Source organism: Orycteropus afer, unplaced genomic scaffold, assembly GCF_000298275.1.
Source record: "Orycteropus afer afer isolate SDZICR_OR568_19922 unplaced genomic scaffold, OryAfe1.0 scaffold00319, whole genome shotgun sequence".
Classification (NCBI taxonomy): domain Eukaryota; kingdom Metazoa; phylum Chordata; class Mammalia; order Tubulidentata; family Orycteropodidae; genus Orycteropus; species Orycteropus afer.
The window spans coordinates 2,843,680-2,855,688 of NW_006921906.1; the positions used below are offsets into that span (position 1 = coordinate 2,843,680).

General features: G+C 38.2%; 1 protein-coding gene across 1 annotated transcript in view; it reads left to right on the plus strand.

The window, feature by feature from the left end:
• The window catches only part of ODAD2 (outer dynein arm docking complex subunit 2), a 329,580-nt gene that overhangs the window by 6,126 nt on the left and 311,445 nt on the right, over positions 1 to 12,009 (plus strand). Inside the window, exon 2 of the mRNA XM_007951926.2 lies at positions 4,773 to 4,930. Within this exon, the coding sequence (XP_007950117.1) occupies positions 4,773 to 4,930 (158 nt within the window). The remainder of the gene's footprint in view (positions 1 to 4,772; positions 4,931 to 12,009) is intronic.

The window sequence follows — 12,009 nt, forward strand, 5'->3', positions numbered from 1 at the left end:
GGGGAAGTTCTATTCTGTCTAATGGGATTGTTATGAGTTGGCATTGACTTGATGGCAGTGCTGTTTTTTGGGTTTTATGACACCTAGAATGAAGCTCAAATCTACTCTAACCTAAGGAGAGATGGCAGTACTCAGTGGTAACATCATCCGCTGGTGGTACACAAAACTGATGAGGCGCTTTGATTCTCTAGAACATAGCTTGGGAAAATTTATCAATTAGATAAGCATTCAGAATACTTTGTTAAAATGTTATTACTTGTTTTTATTTTCCCCCTTCTCTGGCAGAACTATATTTTTATTTTTAAATTTTAAAATATCTGCTGTAACACTGCTGTATTTTAGTTGTGAATGAATCTCATTCCATTGTGTCTCCAGGATGTATAGAGTTGAGATAAAATTATACCCTCATAAGAATTCTGTTTGTATTGGAAGGTAGAACACCTGGGCAATGGCTCTTTCTCCAGTGATGTACACTTTAAATCTTCTTACCTTTCTGGGCCTTAATTTTCCAATGAGTATACTAAAGGGCTGGATTACATAGTCCCTAAGATTTGCCTTAGGAGTCCTGGTGGCACAGGTTAGGTGCTTGGCTGCTAACCAAAATGTTGGCAATTTGAGCCCACCAATGGCTCTTGGGAGAAAAGACTGGGCAATCCACTCCTGTAAAGATTATAGCCTACAAAACCCTACGAGGCAATTTTACCCTGTCATAGAGGGTCCCTATGAGGTGGAATGGACTCAGTGTAATACAGCAGCAAGGTTTGGTCCAACTTGAAAATGGTACTATGTTATGAGACAATAATATTGAATATGGGTGAAATTTCGAGGTCACAGAGATAATCTCAAGTGGCCATGTGTTCTGTTATTGGGCTTCATTTTTTTCTTGTTCCTAAAAATTGCTAAATAGTTCCTTATGTCCTTAGACATATATATATTGAGTAGTTACTATGTTCTGGGCACAGAACTAGACACAGAGGATTAAATCAGTAAGACCTTTTCCTGCTCTCTGACTTTATAGTACAAGCTGAATATTTTTAGCCCCCTTCTTTAAATTTGTTATGTCTCTTGATCAGCTCAATGAATTGCATTTGCAGCACATTCCTCTTGATCTTCATGAGGTGGATACAGTATTTTTCTTTCCAAGAGCTTATTCTTCAAGTGTTATATAAACTGTGAGTGAGGAAACTGAAAACTACTCTTCAACATTCTTTCTATAGCTGGTGTTTGACTTCCTAGTTCCCTGTTAAGCTGCAGGCTTCAGCTGGAAGGAGCAATGAAAAATGTCACCTGTGCCCCTAGCCCCCAGTTTCTCACTAGGAGTCTCACTTTCTGGAGTTAAGTAGCTTGATGATTTTGGCATTCAGTCAGCCTATAACTTAGTCCTATCATCATCCACTTGCATCAGTGACCTGCTCTAGGACTAGACCGTTAAGAAATTTAGTCAATTCTAGAGACATTCTTCTAGAAGCTTTATTTTAGAGAAAATGCACACTTTGTAACAGTGCATGTCACTAGCAAGTGACATATTTTCTTATCCAATCTGCAACTCTCCATCTCTTGAGTGGTGCATTTAATCATTAACATTCAGGGTAATTATTGATAAGTTTGAATTTGTTGCTGTCGTTTTGTTATGTGTGTTTTCATGGTGTCCCTGGTTTCTTCATTCCGTATTATTTTCTGTGCTGAGCTCTTTATGTTTATGAATCCTGTTATCATTTCCTTTGTTCCTGTTGTTTTAGCATATGTTGAATATTTGTACTTGTTCTCTTTTTTATTGTGATGTGAAGGTGTGTCCATATCACTCCAACCTTTGCTTCTGTTGTTACATCTCTTTCTCTGACTCTGACCCTCCTGCCTTATAAACCAGATACCAAACTCACTGCCATTGAGTTGATTCTAACTCATAGTAACCCCCATTGGGTTTCCAAGGCTATAAATCTTTATGGAAGCAGACTGCCCCATATTTCTTCCATGGAGCAGCTGATGGGTTTGAACCACCAACCTTTTGGTTAGCATCCAAATGCCTTAACCACTACCCCACCAGAATTCCTTATCCCATATAAGGACCCTGTGATTGATTATATTGGACCCACCCACATAATCCAGATAATCTCCCCATCTCAAGATACTTAATTTAACTCAAATACAAAGTCTCTCACAATGTGAAGGTAGCATTCACAGGATCTGGAGATTAGGATGTGGACGTCTTTTTGGGGCCCATTATTCTGCCTGCTACAGTCCTTATCTTCTTGTTTGTATTCTAGTGAAGTAGTGTGGTTGTTGTTAGCTGCTGTTGAGTCAGCTTTAACTCATGGAGGCCCCATGTTCAACTTGCAAAAACGGCAAGGAGGCCACATGTTCTGACCTCCTCTAATCCCACAAGAGGAAGACAGGATTACCAGCAGTAACCCAAGGCCTATTCCTGCCAGGCCAGACATGCTACCTCCCCCTTCCAGCCCTTTCTCCAACCGTTCCTCCCAAAGCACCCACCACCTCTCCTCTGGGTTCGATAATTCGCTGCAGTGGCCACACAGAACTCATGGATTACGGGGTTTATTAGGGAAGCACCAGGCTACAACTCAAGTTCAGGAAGAACGCTCAGTCTCTCTCCCAGCCCACCGTCCCTCAGCCAACAGTCTCTCACAGTCTCTTTCCCAGGAGTGCTGGTCCCTCGGTGTCTCACTCAGCAATGCATGTCTCTTGCGTCTCTTTCCCAGCAGCACGTGTCTCTTTTGGGGGCGCATGTCTCTTTCGGCAGCACGTCTTCCTCCACCAGCAGTCAGAGTTCTGCCTCCAGGAGGCCTCCTTTTGAGCCCGGCAGGGTGGTCAAACTAGCCAACTATAGCATCAGAACTCTAAGCACCTGAGAGAGAGTGCGCACCTCCCAGAACATTGTTTTGTGCCACTCCCAACAGAAATACTCCAGGTGGACACCTTCAGCAATCAGAAGCTCCTCAGTTGCTCATAGCAAATCCCACCTTGGAGTTTACAAAGACTTATGGGTAGAAAAGCCACACAAAGTAATTTACTACACTGCAAGAATGAAATGTTGCCCAGTTTTGCACAGTCTTCACAATTGTTGGTATGCTCCAATCCACTGTTATATCCAATGTGTGGCTAAATTTTGAAGTTAACTACCAGGTTTTTCTTCTCAGTCTGTCTTAGTCTGCAAGCTCTGCAGAAACTTGTCCATCATGGGTACCCTTGCTGGTATTTGAAATATTGGTGACAGAGCTTCCAGCATCATGACAACATGCAAGCCACTACAGTATGACAAAGTGCCAGACAGATGGTAGGCAGTAGTAGTAGTAGAAGGGGACTGAGCCTGTCAGATTTACTCTTCCTGATAACCTAAACATCTCACATCTATTGATCAGTATTGTTATTTAAATTGTTAAATCAGGTCTTAAGATATGGAAAGTTTTATCAGTGATATCAGTATGTAATAAAAAAGACTGTTACTGTTGTTAGGTGCCATTGAGTTGGCTCCTACTCATAACACCCCTATGTACAACAGAATGAAACTCTGCCTTGTCATGTACCATCCTCAAACTCTTTGCTATACTTGAGCCCATCATTGCAGCCACTGTGTCAATCCATCTCATTGAGGGTCTTTCCCTTTTTTGCTGACTCTCCACTTTATCAAGCATGATATCTTTCTCTGGGAACGGTCCTTCCAACAACATGACCAAGATACATGAGACGAAGTGTGGCCATTCTCGCTTCCAAGGAGGATTCCAGCTGCACTTTGTTCAGGACAGATTTGTACCTCATTCTGATAGTCCATGGTATTTTCAATATTCTTCGCCAACACCACAATTGAAAAGCATCAACTTTTCTTCAGTCTTCCTTATTCGTTGCCAGCTTTCACATATGTATGTAGTGATTAAAAATACTATGGCTTGGGTTAGGAGCACCTTAGTCTTCAAACTGACATCTTTGTTCTTCAACACTTTAAAGAGGTCTTTTGCAACAGATTTGCCCAGTGCAATATGACATCTAATTTCTTGACTGCTGTTTCTGTGGCTGTTGATTGTGGATCCAAGTAAAAGGAAATAAAAAAGACTAGGCATGTCAATTGACATTGTAAGCGGTACAACGCTATAGAAATATCACCTCATAAAACATTTTCTTTATATTTTTTAACTGCCAACCTAAAAATTAATTAAATTGGACAGAAACACAAATCTAGGAGACTGAATAACTTCTGATCAGGAAAGCTCACTTAGTAAACTGCTCATTATCCTAAGGTAAACCAATTAGGGAGTTTGGAAAGGGAAAATAATCCACTGAGAGGATCTGGCTTACCTTTTTTTATACAGCTTTTTTGATCATAAACACAGAGTAGCCAAGACCATTCTTAACCACTAAAATTTTGAATTTTAGTGTGATATAGTGTGAAAAGTTTATAAATAAAATAACATTAGAAATCCCCAAAGTCTAAATGATTTTTTTAGAACTGGTGGGGTTTTATTTAGATAATCAGAAATCAATACACTGTTAGATAAAAACTATGTTCAAGTTCATGTGGGTGATAAGGAAATTGCTAAAAATTTTCTTTCTTGATATATTTTTCACTATGGTTGTGATGAGTTTGAAGATTTAAATCTGAGTGTGGATGAAAGTGGGGAAATAGGTGAGCTTCTCACCAAAGGTATTTTTATTTTCTGTATTTTATAATGAGATATAGGAATAATTTGTTTAAATGTCTTAAATTGAACTTCTGTTGACCTTTGGGTAACACTAAGCTTTTTTTCCTTTTCACTTTCTAGTGAAAAGATGGTCAAATCAGAAGAAGTTGATAAAAATGGAGAGCCTTTGCTATTTCTCTCTGTACCACAAATTAAAATTAGGAGCTTTGGGCAGCTGTCCTGCTTGCTATATATTGCCAAAGAAACAAAGCTGAAGGAAACACAAGCATGTCTTGAAGGTGATGCTTATACTCCAGTTTGTGATTTGAACCTTTAGAAACATAATCTTGGGGGGAATAATTTGTTACAGTTTCTTAAAAAAAAAAAAAAAGTCTATAATCTGAATGTTAAAAAATCATGCACAATTTAATAAAAATATCATTAATTTTTCCTGGCTAACATGTTATATCAGGTGACTACTTTAAAGTGAAAGTCCTAATACTTTACTATTAGTGGGCTACTAGGTTTCTAATTTTATGTAAGTTTTAGCATGTGGTTTAAAGAAAACATTCTAGTGCCTACGTGGTGTAAACAGTTAATGCACTTGGCTGTGAATCAAAAGGGTGCAGGTTCAAGTCCAGCCTTAAGCACTCATAGGCATCTCAGAAGAAAGGCCTGGCAATCTTCTTCCAAAAATCCAGCCATTGAAAACTCTGTGGAGCACAGCTCTACTCTGACACACATGGGGCCACCATGAGTCAGAATCAACTCGATGGCAGCTGGTTATTGGGTCTTAGCTTCTGGAAGGACTAGAGTCCCTTTAAAATCTATTTCAAAAGACAAGACACATGACCAGAGCAAGCATCTGAATTCACCCTCCTCCTGGAACACTGCTATGATGGATGACCATCAGCTTCCTTTAGCATGAGAGCAGGCGCTTCATTTAACAGACATAGCCTACAGTCATTTCACTTTCCATTTCAACCATTTTCCATTGTGGACTTCTGTGAATTACTATATGTGTTCAAATTCTGTGGGAAATATTTTTCCTCTTGTTAAACATATATAATGTTCTCAATATTATTGTCTAACATGCACACACACAAAAAATGGAATTGATTGCCTGTTGTAAGTGTGCTCTGAGTATATCTTATAAGTAGAAATACCTAATAGTAGGTAATAAAGTCTTGTGTTTTGCTTCATTGGGGCATGTGACCAGTGAGTTCCAGATATAAGGTGGAATTGTACCACTGATCATTCTTTTTTCCTGTCCATTGTTGTGAAGTAGGAAGATGGTCCTTTTTTTCCTTTTTAAAAATGTGTCAACCTTAGGACAGCAGCCTCTTTAAAAAAAAAAAAAATTGCAGTAATATATGTATAACAAAATGTTTCCTGTTTTAACCATGCAATTTGATGACACTAATTACATTCACTATGTTGTGCAACCATCGCTACTATCCATATTCAAATGGCTTTCATTTCCCTAAACAAAAACCCTTAATTAATAACTCCCGTTTACTCCTCCACTCAGACTCTGGTAACCACTAGTGAACTTTTGTCTCTCTAAGTATTTCATGTAAGTGGGATCATATAGTATTTGTCCTTTTGTGTCTGACTTATTTTGCTTAGCATAATATTTTCAAGGTTTATCCATGTTGTAAAGTGCCATAACTTCATTTATCTTTATGGCTCAATAATAATCCATTGTATGTATAAACTACATTTTGTTTATATATTCATTTGCTGATAGACACTTGGGTGGTTTTGTACCTTTTGGCTATTGTGAATAATGGTCAGTGAACATTGGTATACAAGTATCTGCTTCCTCTTTTCAATTCTTTTGGGTATATATTCCTAGAACTAGAATTTGTGGGTTATATGGTAGCCCTTTGTTTAACTCTTTGAGGAGTTGCCAAATTGTTTTCCACAGTGACTCCTTGGTTTTATATTTCCCAAAACAATGGATGAGGGTGTCAATTTCTCCATGTTCTTACTAACACTTTTTTTTTTTCCTGATATTAGCCATCCAAGTGGGTGTTAAGAGGTATCTCATAATGGTTTTGATTTGCATTTTCCTAATAATTAATGTCTTTGAACATCTTTTTATGCGTTTATTGGTCATTTGTATTCTTCTTTATTCAAGTTTTTTTTGCCCGGTTTTTGATTAGGTGGTTTGTCTTTTTGTTGTTAAGTTATAAGAGCTCTTTATATATTCTGAATATTAAACCCTTATCAGATATATTGTTCTCAAATAATTTCACCCATTCACTTTGTTAATAAGGTCCTTTGTTGTATAAAAATTTTTGATTTTGATGAGTCTGCTTGATCTATTTTGTCTTTTGTTGCTCATGCTTATGGTGTCACATCTGTGAATTCATTATTGAAAACTAGATCCTGAAGCATTATACCTAAGTTTTCTTCTAAGAGTTTTATGGTTTTAGCTGTTATATTTAGATCATTGATCCATTTTGAGTTATTTTTGTATATGGTATTAGGTATGGGTCCAAACACCATTTAGTGAAGAGACTATTCTTTTCCTGTTGAATGGACTTGGCACCCTTGTCAAAAATCAGTTGACCATAAATATATGGGTTTATTTTTGGACTCTCAATTCTATTCCATTGGTCTGTATGTCTTTCATTATACCTGTACTACTTTGTTCTTCTTTTTCAAGATTGCTTTGGCTATTTGGGGTTCTTTGAAAAGACCCTATGTATTTGAGGTTTGGCTTTGCCATTTTTGCCAAAAAGGCTGTTGGAATTTTGACTGAGATTGCATTAAATCTATAGATTACTTTGGGTAGTATTGAGATCTTCAAAATATTAAGTCTTCCAATCCATGAGCACAGATGTCTTTGTTTAGATCTTCTTGAATTTCTGTCTGCAATGTTTTGTACTTTTCAGTGAACAAGACTTGTACCTTCCTGGTGAAATTCATTCCTGATTATTTTATTCTTTTAGGTGCTTTTGTTAATGTAATTGTTTTCTTAATATTTTCCCCAGATTGTTCATTTTTAGTGTACAGAAACTCAACTGAGTTTTGTGTATTGATCTTGTAACCTGTGACTTTGCTGAATTCACTTTCTAGTGTTAGTACTTCCTTGTGTATTCATTAGGATTATCTGTATATAAGATCATGTCATTGTACAAATAGAGTTTTACTTCTTCCATTTCGATATAGATACCTTTTATTTCTTTTTCTTGTCTAATTGCTCTGTCTAGAACTTCCAGTACAATATTGAGTAACAGTGGTGAAAGTAGGCCTCCAGTCTTGTTCTTATCTTAGGCTGAAAGTGTTTCGTCTTTCCCCATTGAGTATGATGATAGCTTTTGGTTTTTCATAAATGCCCTTTATCAAACTGGAAGCAATTCCCCTTCTACTTCTAATTTGGTAAGTGTTGTTATCATGAAAAGGTGTTGGATTTTGTCAAATGCCTTTTTTTTTTTCCACATCTGTGTAGGTGATCATGTGTTCCTTTCCCTTTGTTCTATTAATGTGAATGTATTACATTGGTTTTCTTATGTTGAACGACCATTGTAGTACAGAAATAAATTTCACTTGGTCATGGTGTATATAATTCTTTTATTGTGCTGTTGAATTCAGTTTGCCGGTGTTTTGGTTGAGCATTTTTGCACCTATATTCATAAGGGCTTTGAGTGGAAATTTTCTTTTTTTTTTTTTTGTAAGGTCTTTCTCTGGTTTTGGTATCAGGATAATACTTGCCTTGTAGAATGAATTGAGTAGTGTTCCTTCCTCTTCTGTTTTTTGGAAATGTTTGAGAAGGACTGATGTTAATTCCTCTTTAAATGTTTAATGGAATTCCCTTGTGAAGTCATTGGGCTCAGGATGTTTCTATGTTGAGAGGTTTTTGATAACTAATTCAATCTTTTTGCTTGTTAGGGGTCTTTGGAGATTTTCTATTTTTTCTTGAGTTATTTAGGTCCTTTATATGTTTCAGAATTTATCCCTTTCATCTAGGCTATCCAATGTGTTGGCATACCATTCTTCATGTTGTTAGGTGCCATCGAGTTGTGTCCTACACAAAGCGACCCTACACACAGCAGAGTGAAACACCACCCAGTCCCACGCCAGCTCCATGATCCTTGCTATACTTGAGCCTGTCGTCACAGCCACTGTGTCACTCCATCTCATTGAGGGCTCTCCCCTCTTTCGTAGACCCTCCACCTTTTCCAGGTAATGGTCCCTTCTGACAACATGACCAAAGTAGGTGAGATGAAGTCTGGCCATTCTCACTTCCAAGGAACATTCTGGCTGCACTTCCTCCAGGACAGATCTGTTAGTTCTTTTAGCAGTCCATGGTACTTTCAGGATTCTTTGCCAACACCACAACTCAAAAGCATCAATTCTTCTTCAGTCTTCTGAAGAAGACTTGAAAGAGGTCCCTTGCTGCCAACTTGCCCAGTGTTATACGTCGTCTGCTATCCTGACTGCTGCTTCCATTGGCATCAATTGTAGAATCAAGCAATATGACGTCTTTGACAACTTCAATCTTTTGTCCATTTATTGTGATGCTGCTTATAGGTCCAGTTGTTAGGATTTTTTGTTTTCTTTATATTGAGATGTAAACCATACTGCAGAATGTATTCTTCAATCTTCATCAGTAAGTGCCTCAAGTCATCTTCACTTTCAGCAGGAAAAGTTGTGTCGTTAGCGTATCACAGGTTGTTTATGATACTTCCTCCAATCTTGATACCATGTTCTTCTTTATATAGTCCAGCTTCTTGGATTATTTGATCGGCATACAGATTGAATAAGTATGGGGAAAGAATACAACCCTGCCTCACTCCCTTCTCGATTTTAAACCATGCAGTGTCCCCTTGTTCTGTTTAAACAACAGCCCCTTGTCAATGTACAAGTTCCTCATGAGCACAGTCAAGTGTCTGGAATTTGCATTCTTTTCAATGTCATCCACAATTTGTTATGAGCGACACAATCAAATGCCTTTGCATAGTCATTAAAAGACAAGTAAACATCTTTCTGGTATTCTTTGCTTTGAGCCAAGATCCATCTGACAGCAGGTATGATATACCTTGTTCTACATCCTCTTCTGAATCCAGCTTGCATCTCTGAAAGTTCCCTGTTAATATACTGCTGCAACCGTTTTTGAATTATCTTCAGTAAGATTTTACTTGCGTGTGATATTAATGATACTGTTCTATAATTTCCACATTCTGTGGGATCATCTTTCTTTGGAATGGGTACAAATATGGATCTCTTCCAGTCAGTTGGCCAGGTAGCTGTTGTCCAAATCTCTTGGCATAAATGAGTGAGTACCTCCAGTGGGGCATCTGTTTGTTGAAACATCTCAATGGGTATTCTGTCAATTCCTGGAGCCTTGTTCTTTGCCAATTCCTTCAGTGCAGCTTCTACTTCTTCCTTCGGTACCATTGGTTCTAGATCATATGCCACCTCCTGAAATGGATGAAGATCAACCACTTCTTTTTAGTACAGTGACTCTTTGTATTCCTTCCATCTTTTTTTGATGTTTCCTGCATCATTCAATAGTTTGCCCATAGAATCTTTCAATATTTCAACTTGAGGGTTAATTTTTTTCCTCAATTCTTTCAGCTTGAGAAATGCTGAGCATGTTCTTCCCTTTTGGTTTTCTAACTCCCAAGTCTTTGCACATTTCATTATAGTAATTGGCTTTGTCTGCTCAAGCTACTCTTTGAAATCTTCTGTTCAGCTCTTTTAACTTGTCATTTCTTCCATTTGCATTAGCTACTCTCCACTCAAGGGCAAGTTTAGAGTCTCTTCTGTTATCCATTTTGGTCTTTTCTTCTTTTCTATCTTTTTTTAGGACCTCTTGCTTTCTTCATGTATGTTTATTTCTTTTTTAAGAGCTTGTTTTACATTCAACATAACGTGTACATTTAGTTTCATTCCCCGTTTGCCATGTCCAACCCTAACCCAGTCTCCTCCCCTCCATGGATGATGTTCCTGATGTCATCCCACAGTTCCTTTGGTTTTTAGTCATTGGCGTTCAATGCATAAAGTCTATTCTTTAGATGGTCTCTAAATTCAGGAGGGATATATTCTAGATCCTATTTTGGCTCTTGTGGTCTTTTTTTTTTATAAACTGTCTTTAAGTTCAAGTTGAACTTGCATATGAGCAGTTTATGATCTGTTCCACAGTGAGCTCCTGGCCTGTTTTGGCTGAAGATACTGAGCTTCTCCATCACCTCTTGCCACAGATGTAGTTAATCTGATTCCTGTGTATTCCATCTGGTGAAGTCCATGTGTATAGCCACCATTTGTGCTGTTGAAAAAAAGTATTTGCAATGAATAAGTAGTTGGTCTTGCAAAATTCTGTCATGTTATTTCCAGCATCATTTCTGTCATCAAGGCCAAATTTCCAACTGCCAGTGATTCTTCTTTGTTTCCAACTTTTGCATTCCAGTCACCAGTGATAATTAGCACATCCTGATTGCATGTTTGGTCAATTTCAGACTGCAGAAGATGATAAAAATCTTCAGTTTCCTCATCTTTGGCTTTGGTAGTTGGTGCATAAATTTGAATAATAGTTGTATTAACTGGTCTTCCTTGTAGGCATATGGTTATTATCCTATCACTGAAGCATTGTACTTCAGGACAGATCTTGAAACATCCTTTGTGATGATGAATGCCACAGCATTCCTTTTGAAATTGTCATTCCTGGCATAGTAGACCACATGGTGGTCTGATTCAAAATGGCAAAAAGCAGTCCATTTCAGCTCACTAATGCCTAGGATATTAATCTTTATGTGTTCCATTTCATTTTTGACAACTTCCAATTTTCCTAGCTTCATGCTTTGTACATTCCATGTTCCAATTATTAATGGATGTTTGTAGCTGTTTCTCCTCAGTTTGGGCATTGCCACGTCAGCAAATGGAGGTCTTGAAAGCTTTACCTTATACATATCATTAAGGCTGGTTCTACTCTGATGATGCAGCTCTTTCCTGGTCCTATTTTGAGAGCTTTCCGACCTAAGTGGCTTATCCTCCTGCACTGTATCTGACAGTGTTTCTGGGCTATTCGTAAAGTTGCACAGTAATGTATCAGACAGTGTTTCTCTGCTATTCGTAAAGTTTTCCCTGGCCAATTCTTTGAGAAGTTGATGGCCGCCTCCTTCTTCCTAGTCTGTCTCAGTCTGTAAGCTGTTGAAACCTGTGCACCATGTGCAACCCTATTGAGTTTGAGACACTGGTGGCACAGCCTCAAGCCTCACAGCAACATGCCACCACAGTAGGACAAACTGACAGACAAGTTTGTCTCCCTTAGCTGTTCAAAACCTCTCCACCTTCCCCGCCCTCCCCTTACATAGATCCCTGCCTCTTTCCTACCTCTTAGGAGGGCCATGACCTGCGTCCCTGGCCT